We start from the raw sequence: 18,583 nt of genomic DNA on the forward strand, positions 1-18,583 counted from the left end.
AATTCTTACACTGATACTCAAATTCCAAAAATGTCACTGTCATGTTACAAAGCAACTTGACAGCCTCAATAGAGATTAATAATCGTGATGTAATTTACACATGTGAAGATGATAAGAGCAAACATTGTCTAAGCACATGGCTTCAGCCCATTGTTCCCAAACATATGTCCAGTACAATAACACACCGCCACCCTCCTGTCAGCTTGTCATACTGTGACGGTTTGCATGTTGTGATGCTGGGAGCTGTGCCACCAGCATTTCAAATACCAGCAGGGCAGACAGGTTTCAGCAGAGCTTCCATACCAAGACAGACTAGGAAGAAAGGCCTAGCAATCTACTTCTAAAACTTAGCCAATGAAAACCCTATGGATCACAACAGAACATTGACTGATGTGCCCCCTAAGTTGAAAGGCACTCAAAATGTGACGTGGCCACAGCAACGGACTTGAGCATGCCAACGATTAGGAAGATACAGGACGGGGCAACACTTTGTTCTGTTTTACATGGGGCCACCATGAATCAGAGCTGAGCTGGCAACTAATAACAACAACAACATAACGTAGCTCATTCTAAATAAGTAAATTAATTCTTTGATATTCAGTTAGCAGAGAACAAAATAATTTCTAATCTTCATGCTCCCAAGAGATTGTGAGACACACTTTCATTCACTGTTCATGAGTGTCTTAGTCAGCTAGTACTTCTATGACAGAAATACCATAAGTGGGTGGCTTTAAAGAAGAGAATTTTTCTCACAGTTCCGGAGGCCTGAAGTCTGTATTCAGGGTGCCAGCTACAGGAGTAGGCTCTCTCTGTCAGATCTAGGGCATGATCTTTGGCTCTTTCAGCTTCTGCTCCTCAGCAACTTGGCTATCTTCATGTGGCATCTAATGTCCCTTGCCTGTGCTTGCTTGGTGTCTAATCTTTATAACCTTTATAACTCAGAGGTGATTAGGTTTAGGACACGCCCAGGGGCAGATTATCCCATAGGCAAGGTAACCACAGTGCTTATCTTGTTTACCAGATCATCTGTAGTGAAAATTCTACGTTTTTTTTTACCACATCAAAGATTCCGTACCTAGGTACGGCTGGCATCTGTCTCTCTCCAACCCCACAGCACCTTCCTACAGAATTGAAGCCTCTTTTCAAATTTACAGTCCCTGACGGGGTGGATGACTCAGTAAGCAAGGTAAACATGAGCTTATATGTGCTTACTTACTAATCTGTAGTGAATAATCAAAGATGTCATGAAACCCACATGAAATTGTTCACTCTAGATTAATTGGATAATTGAAATGGATAAGCCACCCTGGACATACCCTACACTGATATGGTCTTATTAACATAACAAAAAAATCCTGTTCCCAAACAGGATCATATCCATAGGTATAGAGGTTACTGGAGGCACACAATTCAATCCGTAACAGTGAATATATAAATTGAACAATATTTCTGAAAAAGAAATGGTAATAAAGATCACATTAGAAAAATGTTTAAGCCCTCTGACCTAGTAATCCCACTTCTTGGAATCTACACTAAGAAAATGATCAGCATTGCAGCCATAAATATATTTAAAAGATTTGTTGCAATATGATATATAATAGGCAAAAATTGGGAACGCCTTAAAAATCCAACAATGGGAAGCAGGTCAAATAAATTATTGTGTATACAGAGGACGAAATGTTATCCCACCACTAAACATTACTATAGGAACTTAGCTGTGGATCACGAAGAAGAAACTGGTACCAGCCTGGCCCTTCTACAGTAAACAACTAGAAAACTAGACACAATATTTAAAATACAGTTTTCAAATCTTGGACAATAGGCAGCACAGCACAGTGGATCCTGAGAAGGGCCCAGGAGTGTGCTGGCCTTCTGCCCGGAGGCCCCTTCTGGACTGTGGTTTGTCAATGTCCTATCAACAGAAATATACACACGTCCTTTGACCAAGTAATTCCACTCCTAGAGAAATAAAACATGCGTTCAGATAAAACCTTTTATGAGAACGTTCACAGCAGCTTTATTTACATTAGCTGAAAACTAAAAACAACGCAACAACCAAAATGTCCATCAACAAGAGAATGGATAAACAAATTTCGGAACATTCATGAACTAAAAGGCACAAACCAGTAAAACCAGCAAGAGTGGATGAGGCTCCCAGACATGCTGCAAAGAGAAAGAACCAGACACAAGAGTGCACACTGTGGGATTCCATTTATAAGATGTTCTATAACAGGCAAAACTAACTGAAAGAGAAAAACATTTCGATCGGTGGTTCCTCTGGCCAGCGGAGGGTAAGGGCCTGGAGAACACTGACAAGGAAGGTACAGGGAACATTCTGGGTGAAGGAAATGCTCTCTATCTGGATAAGGGTGTGGCGTACATTTCAGTGTGTACATTTCACTGTGTATAAATTATATCCCAATAAAAAGAAGAAATGTATGGTAGGACTGGCTGTACTACCTCAGCTCCACAAACATGCCAGGCCTCCTCATTTACAGGCCTTCCCACACTGTGCTGCTCTCTTCTGCCATACCCGTCCTCACTCTGCCTCCCTTTTCCACTGTCCTTCCTTAGGGTCATGTTCCCTGACACCGTAAGCTGCCCCTCCATTGTGTCCTCCACGCACCCCCACCCCCCTGAACAGCACTTACTCGCAGGAGCGGATTATCCAATAAGCTAGGTACGCATGGGCTTACTTGTACTTACTTACTCATCTGTAGTAAACAATTTCACATTTTTTCACCACATCAAAGATTTTGCTTCTAGGTATGGCTGGCATCTGTCTCTCTCCCAAACTCATAGCACCTTCCTATAGAACAAAGCCTTTTTTCAAATTTATAATCCATGACAGGGGCAGATGACTCAGTAAGCAAGGTAAAAAACAAACAAACAAACAAACAAACAAGCCCATTGCAGTCGAGCAGACTCTGACTCATAGCAACCTTACAGGAAGGAGTAAGACTGCCCCACAGGGTTTCCGAGGAGAGGCTGGTAGATTCGAACTGCCGACTTTTTGGTTAGCAGCCAAGCTTTTAACCAGTGCACCACCAGGGCTCCAAGCAAGGTAAGCACGGGTTAATCTGTGCTTACTTACTAATCTGTTGTGAACAATTTCACCTGGGTTTCCACTTTAATGTGGCATGGTGAAACTCGTGGGAAATTGTTCACTATAGGTTAGTAAGTAAGCACAAGTAAGCTCATGCTTACCTTGTGTATTAGATAATCCACCCCACTTATGCCACTGAATCCAAGTGGCTCCTTTACTTGGCTATTTCTCCCACTAGACCAGAAGCTTCCTGTGGGCCTGGGCCCACCTGAACTAAAGACCATAGTGACAGCAACGATCACCGGCCTCTACACGGGGCTTGCTGTCTGTTGTGTGCTCTCTCTGTCTTGTCCATCAGTGAATCCCTGGGCCCAGGCCCAACAAATCCACGTTCCATGAATTCCTAAACACACGTAGTGTTCTCAGATGTGATGGGATGTATTCAAAGGTGATCCCTGGTGGCTAGACATGCAGGTGATTTTAAAATTTTTTTTCTTATATTTTTTGTATTTTTAAAACTTTCTATTCTTAGTATATGTTACTTCTATGTCAGAACAAAGGAAACTGCATAAAGAAAAGGTCAGTTGAAGACATTAAAGACACAAGAGCTATTCTGAAATATAGTTGAAGTTTTCACAAGCAGCCGTCTTTTTAAGGATGGAAATGTTGCAATTTAAGGAGAGAGCTAAGTTAATGCATAAAAACCAAGAAAAGAAATTTAAAAACAAATACTAGATGGTACTTCAAACTGTACAATTTTTCAAAGAAGTATCTTTTTAAAAATTAAAACTTATCTTTTTTTTTTTTCAGCTTCAATGTAACAGGAAGAAATAATGATTTCAGAAGGGACTTCCTTTTCATTCTATAAATATACAAATAAAAACTTTATTTTGAATCCAGAGCAGTCAGAGATATGAAAAGTACATTGTGACAAAGTCCTGCAAATCCGTCGCTCTCATTTCCCAGAGCCCTTCCCACGGCTCAGTGGTTCCCAATGTAATAGTAACAGCCCAGATACTCTGCTGTTCAACAAAAAATAGGGCAGGGGGGCTTGAACTAAATTCCAATAAATGACAAAATGGTATCCTCGACTGTACATTTTAATTGATTATACAGAAAATGATAAATCTTAAAAATAATCTTGTACAGAAAACAAAATTCCATACAGTTCTTGAAGCCTACCGAAAAAAAACAAAACAAAACAAAACAGCAAACCCACTGCCATTGAATCAATTCCCACTCAAAACGACCCTGTGGGACAGAGTAGAACTGCGTAATAGGGTTTCCAAGGAGCACCTGATGGATTTGAACGGCCGACCTTTTGGTTAACAGTTAAGCTCATAATCATTGCGCCACCAGGGCCTCTTCTGAAGTCCAGCCACAATCAGTTTCACTTACTCGGCTCACTGTCATTGACTTTGAACAATTTAAAGTACAAAATCTGTATCCAGTTTGAATGGTATAGCTATTTACTTCACCTGAAGATAAGGGGGTGATACCTAAAAGATACAGAAGGCCTGTAAAGAGAGAAGCAGCTCAGGGAAACACCTTTGCTGGAGTATGAGGATGGGACAGTTTTAAAACAAGTTCACAAATTCTTTACCACTCCTTCCATTGAGGGAATCCCTAGGTGGCACAAACGATTAATTGTTCAACGATTAGTTGAAAAGTTGGCGGTTCGACCCACCCAGAGGCGCCTGAGAAGCCAGGTCTGGCAATCTGCTTTTGAAAGGTCACGGTCTTGAAAAGCCCTATGGAGCAGTTCTACTCTGCACATGTGGGGCTGCCTCGAGCTGGAACGGACTCCACGGCAACCACCAACCATAGAGAGGTGGGGCCAATCTGTTCCCCCACTGAATCTTGGTGACTTGGCCAGTAGAGTGCATTGGAAGTGACACTGTGTGCCTCTGGAGGCTAGGTCTAAAGGGTGACGCAACTTCTACCTCTTTCTCTGGAACCCTCATGCCAGAGCCCTGAAACGCTGTAGGAACAATCTGGCTTAGGCCGCCATGCCGTGAGGAAGCTTTCACTAGCCACGTGGAGTGACCACACAAAGCCACCCTGAGACTCCTTGAAGAGTAGGCCCTTGTGCCCTCTTGAGCTGTGCCAGCTCCACCACCACCTGACCACAGCCACACGAGAGGCTCCGAGACAGTACCCCTCAGCCAAGCCCTTCTGGAAATCCTGACCCACAGAAACCATGAGAGATCTAAAACGAAGGTTGCCGTTGTAAGCCATAAATTTTGCTGTGATTTCTTACACAGCAACAGATCACCCGAATAGAGTCTGTGTGTGAGAAAATAAAGTGATAACAAAAACAAGAAAACAAAAGAAAGACTTATCTGTGTGAAGGTTCACAGGGAACAAGAAGAAAAAGATAAAAACTTCTCAAGGGCATGAATTTGTGGCTTACTTCCAAATCATAACGAAGGGGGTAAGATTTCTTCCATTTTGCCAAATTCAGGAAAACCTTAATATTTTAAGCTGGTTAAGGACAGTATGAAGCAAAAGGAAAATGAAGTAGAATCATTTTGAATAAGTACAAGTACGCAGTCACAGTAATTTCTAACACAGCGTTTCTGGGAAGGGTCTCAGCCTGACCTCTTTTAATGAACAGCCAAGACTCATTTGTGATGAGAAGCTCCAATTTACATGCAATTACTGTTCTAAAAACCTTTGAAGGTTTGCTGCCTTAAGAAAGTTAAATTTGCTTCATCTTTTCTTATTGTCCTGTCAATGTACTTATCAAACACTTTATATTTGGATGATACAATAATAAACCTCAACCCAGTTCTGGTCAATTTTTCAGAAATTCTGAAAAAAAAAAAAAAGAGGTCCACATTAATGAGGCTTAACAAAAACAAGCAGCTCTTGTCTAAAGGTCTGAATAAAACAAAAAGTCTTCTGTGATTATGTTCCCACAACAAAGTGCCACTTCCTAATTAAATCTACACAGAAAATAAAGTCCTGCTTCAAAAGGCGGCTTTATTTTCAATGCCATATGAAACATTTCCTTTTTTACAAAACATTTTATCTTCTAAAGGAACATTACCAAGTTTTACTCACACATTTGACTACTCCCAGTTAAATTTTTGCCCAGGTTAAAAATGTTTAAAGGATAATGCAAAACACTGATGTATTTCCCTCTTCTTGGCCAAAATACACAAGTTAGGTGGCACCCAATTCTATCACTCCCTGCAAAAGCGTCCCAGAAGTGTTAATACTCTGCCCAACTCATAGGGGAGACGACCCTGTGAAGCAGCAACTCATGCAAAGAGAACAAGAGGGAAGGGCCTTAGGCAGATTATGAACACTCCAAAATCATGAGGAAGTCATAAGAGTTGTCCGCCATCTCCCCATGAAATCACAGTGCAAAGGAAAACAAGGACAGGAGGCCAGGGACACATGAGACCAAGCCACATAGCATCTTGTAGAAGAAACATCAGACCATGAACTAGAAGTCCTCGTTTCCAATTGCACCACTCTGTGCTTCGATTTTCGTACCTACAAAGAGGAGACCATCTGTGTCCCTGCATTGTTGGGAACAGAAGATGAGATAACAGATGAGGGAAAAAATGCTGTATAGTCCATAACCTGTACCTACAAATTTCTACACATACACTAGAAAACCCGGTGCCATCGATTCTGACTCGTAGCTACCCCGTAGGACAGAGTAGAACTGACCCATGGGTTTCCAAGCAGCGGCTGGTGGATTCAAACTGCTGGCCCTCTGGTTAGCAGCCAAATGCTTAACCACTTCGCCACCAGGGCAGCAATAAAATGTTCCTTGTTAAAGGAGAAAACGAACCACAAATTTGTAACATGGACCTTGAAAAGGATTTGTATTCGCCACATCACCTCACTGGCATTAGCGCTTTTTCACTGAAAGCTCAAATAACTACTGATAGTGGAAAAACTACCTAAACTTCAGGCACGACAATTTTATGCAAATTTTGGCAAGCCAGATAGTAGAATATTAATGCAGCTTAAAAAATTATTAATAATGAGTTTTAGGCACATGGAAAAATGCTAATGCCATAAAGTTAAATAAAGCATCAGGATATAAACTTACATATCATATAATCTCAGCCTGAGGTACGATCTAGTCTCATGATTCAGAGTCCAAGCTCTTGAATCTCAGTGAATTCTACCCTTGAAAATTTACTTAAGCTCTGAGTCTCAGTTATGTCATCTGTACAAAGGGAAGAATGATAGAATCAAACTCGTAGGGTGATCAAGAGGATTCTATGGCAGAATCGAGATTCAATGCTTAGCACAGTATCTGGCCCACAGTAAGTATGTAATAAATGACAGCATTATTGTAGCACGACTACACACATAAAAATGCATACAAAAATTTAAGAGAACATGTCAAGATATTAGTAGCTACCTTTGAGTGAAGGAATTGTAAATTTGTCTGCCTCTTTACCCTTACTTGTACCTTCCATTTTTTCCTACAATGAGCTCATATTACTTTTCTAACAAAAAAAAGGAGCAATTATTGTTGAGTTTATTTTCTCAAAATCTACATAACTGTACTTCTTTGCTAATCCTAATTAGTTAACTCTTACTAGATTATACAAGTATTCAACATTTCCCTCAGTGATATTTGAAGATCTTTGGGAATCTAAAGTAATTTATGGACTACAAATATGACAGAAGGAAAGAAAACTCACAATTATTTATTGTGAGGAATTTGTCAGGTGTGCTACGGTAACCATCCTTCATTCTTAACACTACTGCCTTTTACTTTGTCAATTGTGTTAAAGCATATTACCCTAACACACCTTACGCATCTCCACCCACGCCATGCAGCCAACAATAACAATAGTAACAACTAAACTGAGGGGCTTCAGCTTTTCCTCCATCACTGTCTCTCCTAAATCCACAGTGCCGAGGTGGTGTCCCAAGGCACTCTTTCAGCTGAGATCCAAGGACACCTACTCTGTGGCTGTGATTTCATCATGAGAATGCTACATTTTGCATTTTCCTTCCTAAGTTAGCCTAGAAATGCCATGTGAGCATACTCAGGCTAGTCTGGCTGACCACTGTATGACAAAACACTGCCCAGGACTTCAGTGGCCATGTCTGTGTGTTCATGTCATGGCAGGCACCAAGTGACCTCCTTCCAAGAAGATAGCACTGGAGCCAGCTGCTAAACTGCCAACTCTCACCTGCAAACACATCTTTCTATCTTGTGCTTGGTGAGACAGGGACTGGGGCAGTCCACCCACATTTTTGCTGTGCAGCTGCTCCCTGTGAGTACTGCGAGTGGAGGCACTAGAGGGAGATGGGAAGGCTGGAGGAGGGACAGGAGGGGGGGCGGCTGGCTCCTTCTCCATCCACCAGCTGTTCCCGGCCCTGTTGCTCCATCAGCAGTCCTATCCCTTGTGTCACCAAAAGACCCGAGTTCTGCAAGTGGAGGCACTAGAGGGAGATGGGAAGGCTGGAGGAGGGACAGGAGGAGGGGCTGGCTCCTTCTCCATCCACCAGCTGTTCCCAACCCTATTGCTCCATCAGCAGCCCTGTCCCTTGAGTCAGCAGAAGACCCCAGTGTTCAGCTTCCTCAGCAGTCCCCAGATGAATCGCCTCACATCCTGCAAATGGAGTGGCTCCCTCCAAGTCCCTAGGTACTAACAACCCTCCCCTCATTCTTCCTCAGCTTCACTGTCTCCTAGTTACCTTGGAGCTCCCTTTTCCAGTTTCCCAATACCATTTAACCAAGGCCATATACTCAATAAATCAAAAAAGCAAACCTGTTGCCACTGAGTTGATTCCGACTCATAGCGACCCTATAGGACAGAACAGAACTGCCCCATAGGGTTTCCAAGGAGCACCTGGTGGATTTGAAGTGCTGACCCTTTGGTTAGCAGCCACAGCTCTCAACCACTACGCCACCAGGGTTTCCGTATACTCAGTATGATCCCATAAATAACTGGTCTGGTTGCTGTTTTCCTGATTGGAGCCTGGCTGATACAGTGCATTTTACAGTGTATGAACTTTTAACATGTAGTTTACAGTGCATGAACTTTAACGCAGTGTTTCTGAAAATCCTGTGTTCTTTTACTGAGAAACACTACCGTAGAGGATAAATTTTAATATAATTAAAAAAAAAAAAATTCCGTCTAGTTGACTCCGACTCGCGGCGGCCCCACGTGTGTCAGAATAGAACCGAGCTCCACGGGGCTTGCAGTGGTGAATTTTTCACAGTGGACTCCCATCTCTGAACTTTCAGTTAGCAGCTGAGTGCGTTACCATTTCACCACCAGGGACTCCTTGATCAGCAGGGCCTAAGAGAATTGTGATAATTGTAAAATCCAAAACCTGTGAAATGTTCAGTCTCTCTTTCTCTGAGTGACTTATTTTAAATTTAAGTTGTTAAAGATCACTGACTTGGTGCAGGGGTAGTGTGAAGGAGCGAGCTTTTAAATCACTTGACGAGGAACAACATCCTGCTTATGCGGACTGCCCACATGCGTGTTAATCTTACACTGTTAAAGCTCACCTGTAAGTTTCTCTTAAAACAAAAATATCACACTCTCTTCAGTTCGCATGGATTCTGGGGGGAAAAGTAAGATATTACTAAATATCTAACAGCATGGCTTCTGAAATATCTTGAATCAACAGAAGAAACGAATAGGAGGTGTTATTTTAAAGAAGAAATAAATCTAATCGTTCCTATTGTAATATGTTACTTAAACAAATACTCTCTAGTTGTATCTGATTGCAAACCATACAGCATTTATGGACTTTCTGATAACACTACTTTTTAACTTTAATTTATCTACCAGGTAACCAAACACTATACACAAAGGCTGTCATCAACTAGAAAATCGAGAATGGATGTCTTTAGCTTTTGCCAACACAGAATGAAACTTATTTGACCAGAAAATCTCAGGAACTGATATATTTACTAAGTTGTTGTTAGGTGCCATCAAGTCAATTTTGACTCAGAGAGACCTCATATGATACAGTAGAACTGCCCTATAGGGTTTTTTAGGCTGTAATATTTATGGGAACAGATAGCCAGGTCTTTTCTCCTACGGAGCTGCTAAGTGGGTATGAACCACCAACCTTTCGCTTTGCAGTGGGGTGTTTAACTGTTGCACCACCAAAGCCGAAAAAACCAAACCCATTGTTGTCTAATCGATTCTGACACAGTGACCCTATAGAACAGAGTAGAACTACCCAAAGGCTTTCTAAGGAGCGGCTGGTGGATTTGAACTGTCGACCTTTTGCTCAGCAGTTGGGCTACTTAACTATTGGGCCACCAGGGCTCCTTATTTATTAAGTTACATGAACACATTTATAGTATTAAATTGTTACAACTCCCTGATAATATTAAGGTTTCTTTATAATTTTACTTCAGAAATCTATGCTTTAAATTTTACATTGTTACATGACTGAAACAAAGCCGTTGAAAAGTTTTTTTATTCACTGTCATCTTTTAATCATGCAGTAAAAAAACACATTGGTGAACAAACGGTGAAATTTGAATATGGGTAGCTAAATAAAAAAAAATAGTTACTAGGAAATTACTATTTGTTTTGTTAGGTGTATTAATGGCATGGTGTCCATCCAGAACAAATGCCCTTAGTTTTTTAAGATACATACTGAAGTGTTGGTAAAGTGCCATGGTAACTGCAATTCCCTTCAAAATTGTACAGCAAAATGAAATAAATATGGCAAAATTTTAAAAAACCCTGCATTTTGGAGGTTGGTATATATGCATCCACTGTAATGTGTTTTCTGCTTTTTGCAGGTTCAAACATTTTCTTTTAAAAAAGCTTAATAAAGGAATACATAGGAGAAAAGTGCTCAAATATAAGCATAGAGTTGCCGACAAGTCAACTCTGACTAATAGCGACCCCATGTGTGTTAGAGCAGAACTGTGCTCTACAGAGTTTTCAGTGGTGGATTTTTCAGAAATGGATCGCCGGGTCACTCTTCTGAGGTCCCTTTGGGTGGACTTGAACCTCCAGTTTTTTGGTTAGCAGCCAAAAGTGTTAACTGTTTACACCGAGCATATTGTACTCTTTTTTTGTAAACTGATAGCACAACAGAAATTTTATACTGTGTAAAAGGTATCAAAATTTGTGAGTACTAATTATTTTAAATAATCTTATTTTAGAAGCTTACCCACCTACACTGCTAGAATTTGCCTAAAGAAGTCTATGACTATCATGTGTACACGCTTATTTTAAAAACGTGCCTTAAAGACCTAAAGCTGATGCCCCTCTCCTGGAATTCCTCAAGTTGCCGCAGTGCAACCTGAAGCAAAAGATTTCCCTTCACCATGAAGTCAAGCATTAGAAATTCCAAGACAAAGGATCATCTGACGTGGACTGGAAATCTTCCTGTAAAATGTCCTCTTGTTAATTTGGCTAAACTCACGTAATATCACATTTCCAATGACGAAAATGATTATATTTTTTCCTCAGAAAAACAAAGGTAAATTTCAGAGGTAATGGGAAAACCAAAGTCTCCGGCAGAAGCATTCTTACCACGGAGATAAAAGAAGGCCAGAGGAGAAAGGGGTTCTTCTCTCTTTTCCTTTAGGTGGGTTTGAAAGTGTTAAGGCATGACATATTAATTCAAGACTTATGAATGAAAACTATTAGAGGTGCAATTTTACTTCCATAACACTGTGAACTTAAACGTGGAAAAATGTCTCCTGCCTATCTAATTACTACCTAATTCACTATCTTTATTACCAAAGGTTCTTTGTACAGTGTTAGCCTGTCTTCTGCTTAAAACCCTGGACATTTTTTTTTTTAACTGTCAGTTATTCAAAGAATTAGAAATATTCATCATTCACCTCCAAGATTCCTATTTCAATCCTACAATGCACACTTCAATTTTATCTCTTTTTCAACTTATATAAACATTTCACAAGAAATTTATGAGTTCTAACACAAAAGACCCCAAATGTCTGTCCCTCAGTGAGATGGGCTGACATAGTGGCTGCAATGATGAGCTCAAGCATAACGCCAATTGTGAGGATGGCGCAGCACCAGGCAGTGTTTCGTTTTGTTGTGCATGGGTCACTATGAGTTGGAACCGACTCGATGACACTTAACAACAACACCACCACAAAAGAATCTGAAATAGAGATAAGTAAGAGAATGTCGTGCAATGGCTTTTCTGGAGAACTCAAGTTGGGGCTGGTGACCATAGCTCAAAATATCTCTCTTCTTCATCTCTTCCACTCGGATGCCTCTTCCCTTTCATCCCTCTCCTAGAACTAATGTGGTCACCAGGGCCCTTATTCTATCTCTCTACACTTTCCTGTGTGGACTTGAAGAAAGGCAAGAGGATGTATGTGTGGTCAGAGCCAATTGTACCCTGACTTTCCCAGCTCACAATGAAGGTTTAGCGCAGGTAAGCACTGGGTAGCTCCAGCTTACACACAGCCAAGACAGACAGCACCTGACAGGGTGTGAGATGGCTTCACACTATACACTGTTGTTTCCAAGCCTCATTCTCTGCATACAACCCTTATATGATAACTGCACAATGATAATAACGAGACAGTAAACTTGTTGTACTGTGGTGGCTTGCGTGTTGCTATGATGCTGGAAGCTAGACCACTAGTATTTCACATACCAGCAAGGTCATCCATGGTAGACAGGTTTCAGCAAAGCTTCCAGACTAAGACAGTAGAGAAAATTAGCCAATGAAAATCTATGGATAATAGCAAAATATTATATGCTATAGTGCTGGAAGATGAGCCTCCTAAGTTGGAAGGCACCACACAATGGCTGCAACAAGGGATTCGAGCACACCAAAGATCATGAAGATGATGCAGGACCAGACAATATCTCGTTCTGTTAATCATAAGGTTTCCATGAGTAGGAGCAGGCTCAACAGCAGCTAACAAGCTCAAAAGGCAGGGACTGGCTGTGTTTTGCCCACCCGTGCATCTGTCGGCGCCTGGCCTGGCGTAGTCTCCTGAATGGATGTACATGTCCTACAGTGTCTAAGAACATCAAGCCACAGGAACAATTTCATTCATCTTCTCAAAGATACCTAGGAATGATAAATGTGACAAGAAATGGCACCACGGACTACTTGTATACATCACTTGACTTAAAGTGGTGGAAAAAACAGTGAACATGTTAAGAGACAAGCCAGACTTTCCCAAAAGTCAGCAGAAGAATACAGTTCAGTAGCATATAGACATTCCTCAATGGTCCTGGCGTTACCTACCTGCCTCAAGTCCAGAGTGATAGTGACCCAGTGGTATTCTCTCCCGTTTTGAATACTGGGACTCTGCCACCAGTGATTGGTGCCATCTATCGCATTTGATATCGGATGTCGTTCTGTTAAAAGACAACAAAAACATGCATCCCTCTGAGTTCTTGCTTTAAATTTGTTAACGCTTCTGAACTCTAAAGTTTGTGGAAATTAATAGCATTAAAAGTGAACACAGTGTTCGTGGTCTCCTGATAAGTCTGTAGCTTGCGGGTCTAAAGGATCAATTGCCACCAGTACTTCTGAACAGAAGAAACAGCACTTGCCTTTGGGGTTAGGGCTATTGCCATCACAGACTCTGCACTGTGGATTTCTCACAGGGCGACTGGGCACGTGTTCCACGAGCTTGCAGAACATCTCAGGCCCCTTCTCGCCACAGGTCGCATTGGTGCTGATGTGAGCATTGCTGGCAAGATTGAGAATGGCAGGAAACAGGCCTGAAAGTAAAAATTCACCAAATCAGAAAAGCCATTTGAAATCAAAAGAATGGGATTACTTCATCTCCGTTTGTAGGTGAGGCAAAATAGATTATGAGTGTACGTGCTGAGTAAAGGGAACCTCACATGTAAACAGTACATACGGCATAGTTTCATTTTCATGAAATTCTAAAACAGGCAAAGCTAATCTATGAGGAAAAAGATCAGAACTATGGTTACAGAGGGTAGGTATTGACTGTAAAGGGGCATGAGGGAACTTTCTGGGGGTAATATAATATTCTATATCTTGATAAAAGTTTGGGTTACACAAGCATACACAGCTGTCAAAAATCATAGAGTGGCTAAACTAACACAATCAGAAGTAGAACAACTAAATAGACCCGTAACAAAAAAACAGATTGAAAAGGTAATCAAAAAACTCCCAACAAAAAAAACCCTGGCCCGGATGGCTTCACTGCAGAGTTGTACCAAACTTTCAGACAAGAGTTAACACCACTACTGCTAAAGGTATTTCAAGGAATGGAAAGTGATGGAATACTACCTAACTCATTTTAGGAAGCCAGCATATCCCTGATACCAAAACCAGGTAAAGACACCACAGAAAAAGAAAACTACAGACCTATATCCCTCATGAACATAGATGCAAAAATCCTCAACAAAACTCTAGCCAATAGAATTCAACAACATATCAAAAAATAACCCACCACGACCAAGTAGGATTTATGCCAGGTATGCAAGGTTGGTTCAATATTAGAAAAATAATTAATGTAATCCAGCATATAAATAAAACAAAAACCACATGATCTTATCAATTGATGCATAAAAGGCATTTGACAAAGTCCAACACCCATTCATGATAAAAACTCTCAGCAAAATAGGAATTGAAGGAAAATTCCTCAACACAATAAAGGGCATTTATACAAAGCCAACATCATCCTAAATGGAGACAGCCTGAAAGCATTTCCCTTGAGAACGGGAACGAGACAAGGATGCCCTTTAACACCACTCTTATCAACATTGTGCTGGAGGTCCTAGCCAGAGCAAATAGGCTAGACAAAGAAATAAAGGGCATCTGGATTGGCAAGGGAGAAGTAAAATTATCTCCTTTTGCAGATGATATGATGTTATACACAGAAAACCGTAAGGAATCCTCGAGAAAACTCCTGAAAATAATAGAAGAGTTCAGCAGAGTTTCAGGTTACAAGATAAACATACAAAAATCACTTGGATTCCTCTACATCAACAAAAAGAACATCGAAGAGGAAATCACCAAATCAATACCATTCATGGTAGCCCCCCAGAAGATAAAATACTTAGGAATAAATCTTACCAGAGACGTAAAAGACCTAGACAAAGAAAACTACAAAGTACTAGTGCAAGAAACTAAAAGGGACCTACATAAGTGGAAAAACATACCTTGCTCATGGATAGGAAGACTTAACATAGTAAAAACGTCTATTTTACCAAAAACCATCTATATACACAATGCACTTCCAATCCAAATTCCAACGACATTTTTTAATGTGATGGAGAAACGAATCACCAACTTCACATGGAAGGGAAAGAAGCCCCAGATAAGTAAAGCATTACTGAAAAAGAAGAAGAAAGTGGGAGGCCTCACTCTACCTGATTTTAGAACATATTATACAGCCACAGTAGTCAAAACAGCCTGGTACTGGTACAACAACAGGCACATAGACCAATGGAACAGAATTGAGAATCCAGATATAAGTCCATCCGCATATGACCAGCTGATATTTGACAAAGGCCCAGTGTCAGTTAATTGGGGAAAAGATAGTCTTTTTAACAAATGGTGCTGGCATAACTGGATATCCATTTGCAAAAAAATGAAACAGGACCCATACCTTACACCATGCACAAAAACTAACTCCAAGTGGATCAAAGACCTAAACATAAAGACTAAAACGATAAAGATCATGGAAGAAAAAATAGGGACAACCTCAGGAGCCCTAATACAAGGCATAAACAGAATACAAAACATTACCAAAAATGATGAAGAGAAACCAGATAACTGGGAGCTCCTAAAAATCAAACACCTATGCTCATCTAAAGACTTCACCAAAAGAGTAAAAAGACCACCTACAGATTGGGAAACAATTATCAGCTATGACATCTCTGACCAGCGCCTGATTTCTAAAATCTATATGATTCTGTTAAAACTCAACCATAAAAAGACAAACAACTCAATTAAAAACTGGGCAAAGGAAATGAACACGCACTGCACTAAAGAAGATATTCTGGTGGCTACCAGCTACATGAGGAAATGCTCTCGATCATTAGCCATTAGAGAAACGCAAATTAAAACTACAATGAGATTCTATCTCACTCCAACAAGGCTGGCATTAATCCAAAAAACACAAAAGAATAAATGTTGGAGAGGCTGTGGAGAGACTGGAACACTTATACACTGGTGGTGGGAATGTAAAATGGTATAACCACTTTGGAAATCGATCTGGCACTTCCTTAAAAAGCTAGAAATAGAACTACCATTTGATCCAGCAATCCCACTCCTTGGAATATATCCTAGAGAAATAAGAGCGTTTATACAAACAGATATATGCACACCCATGTTCACTGCAGCACTGTTTACAATAGCAAAAAGATGGAAGCAACCAAGGTGTCCATCAACAGACGAATGGATAAATAAATTATGGTATATTCACACAATGGAATACTACACATCGATAAAGAACAATGATGAATCTGTGAAACATTTCATAACATGGAGGAGCCTGGAAGGTATTATGCTGAGTGAAATTAGTCAGATGTGAAAGGACAAATATTGTATAAGACCACTATTATAAGAACTTGAGAAATAGTTTAAACTGAGAAGAACACATTCTTTTGTGGTTACAAGGGGAGGAGAGAGGGAGGGCGGGAGAGGGTTATTTACTGATTAGATAGTAGATAAGAACTACTTTAGGTGAAGGGAAGGACAACACTCAATAGAGGGGAGGTCAGCTCAACTGGACTGGACGAAAAGCAGTTTCCTGAATAAACTGAATGCTTCGAAGGTCAGTGGAGCAAGGGTGGGGGTTTCGGGACTATGGCTTCAGGGGACGTCTAAGTCAATTGGCAAAATAAATTCTATTAATAATCTGCATCCCACTTTGAAGTGTAGCATCTGGGGTCTTAAATGCTAAAAAGAGGCCATCTAAGATGCATCAATGAGTCTCAACCCACCTGGATCAAAGGAGAATGAAGAACACCAAGGTCACAAGGTAATTATGAACCCAAGAGACAGAAAGGGCCACATGAACTAGAGGCTACATCACCCTGAGACCAGAAGAACTAGATGGTGCCCGGCTACAACCGATGATTGCCCTGACAGGGAACACAACAGAGAACCCCTGAGGGAGCAGGAGAACAGTGGGATGCAGACCCCAAATTCTTATAAAAAGACCAGACTTAATGGTCTGACTAAGATTCTTCTGGAATCCCAGAGGTCAAGGTCCCCAAACCTTCTGTTGGCCCAGGACAGGAACCATTCCCAAAGCGAACTCATCAGACATGGATTGGACTGGACAATGGGCTGGAGAGAGATGCTGATGAGGAGTGAGCTACTTGCATCAGGTGGACACTTGAGACTATATTGGCATCTCCTGTCTGGAGGGGAGATGGGAGGGTAGAGGGGGCTAGAAACTGACAAAAGGGTCATGAAAGGAGAGACTGGAAGGAGGGAGCGGGCTGACTCATTAGGGGGAGAGTAAGTGGGAGTATGTAGTAAGGTGTATATAAGTTTATATGTGAGAGACTGACTTGATTTGTAAACTTTCACTTAAAGCACAATAAAAATTATTTAAAAAAAATCATAGAGTGGGTACACCTAAGACTCATACAGATTTGCACATTTCACTGTCTGTAGATTTTTATTAAAAAAATAAAGAGACTGATAAACAAATATTGATGTATTGTTTAGAAGTGAAATGCATCCAAAATTAGCTGGGTCAATGTACAGAATGATAAAGCAAGTGCAGTAAATTATTAATTGTAGCATCTAGGTGTTCATCTTTTTTGATTGAAAATGTTCATAATAGAATGTTGGGAAAACAGGTTTTAAGACAAGTTTCCAGTGAGCCAAAGCCAGCATCTCCCCATGAAAGTCAAACACCTGTCATGTAAAGGAAGAGCATCCACTCTGTACGCACTGAACCGGGGGCCTTTGGTGGCACACCCATGGTCTGTCCTATCATTATCTAGGTTTTTCTTTTTCTTCCCTCTCTTCTCTTTCTTTATTGCTTATTTTCTTCAGTATATAACATTTTAGAACACAAAGATCCAGTTTTCAAAATTCTCTTCAACTCAGTACTGATCTTTGCCTCTGTTCACTCCCTTTGTTATGAGTAATTTTTGTCTTTAAGCAGCTGGGATAAGTACCAGGTCCAAACTGTTCAGAAAACGATTTCTGAGTGACCGTGAGAAAGGTAACTGCGTTAGGTTCTTTATAAATTTATCTTTATCTTGGTAAAATAGGATAACAGCAGTGAAGATTCTATAAAGCTCTAGAAACAATGGTGCACATGATAATGAAGGGGCATTCTATATGAACAAGGTTGGACATTGTGAACTGAAAGGGGGTGGGGGGGTGTCTTAATTATCTAGTGCTGCTATAACAGAAGTACTACAAGTGGATGACTTTAACAAACAGAAATTTATTCTTTCACAGTTTAGAAGTCAGACTTCAGGGCGCCAGCTTTCTCTCTCTGTTGGCTCTGGGGGAAGGTCCTTGTCATGAATCTTCCCCTGGTCTATGAGCTTCTCAGCACAGGGACCCCGGGTCCAAAGGACATGCTCTGCTCCTGGCTCCGCTTTGTTGGTGTAGGAG

General features: G+C 40.8%; 1 protein-coding gene across 1 annotated transcript in view; it reads right to left on the reverse strand.

Moving 5' to 3' along the window:
- The window catches only part of LAMA1 (laminin subunit alpha 1), a gene marked incomplete at its 5' end in the record, with an annotated part of 156,831 nt that extends 143,072 nt beyond the window's left edge, over positions 1-13,759 (reverse strand). The window contains 2 exons of the mRNA XM_023544158.2: positions 13,256-13,368; positions 13,567-13,759. Of these exons, the coding sequence (XP_023399926.2) occupies positions 13,256-13,368; positions 13,567-13,759 (306 nt within the window). The remainder of the gene's footprint in view (positions 1-13,255; positions 13,369-13,566) is intronic.
- Positions 13,760-18,583: the final 4,824 nt, after the last annotated feature.

This window comes from Loxodonta africana, chromosome 11, assembly GCF_030014295.1.
Source record: "Loxodonta africana isolate mLoxAfr1 chromosome 11, mLoxAfr1.hap2, whole genome shotgun sequence".
Classification (NCBI taxonomy): Eukaryota; Metazoa; Chordata; class Mammalia; order Proboscidea; family Elephantidae; genus Loxodonta; species Loxodonta africana.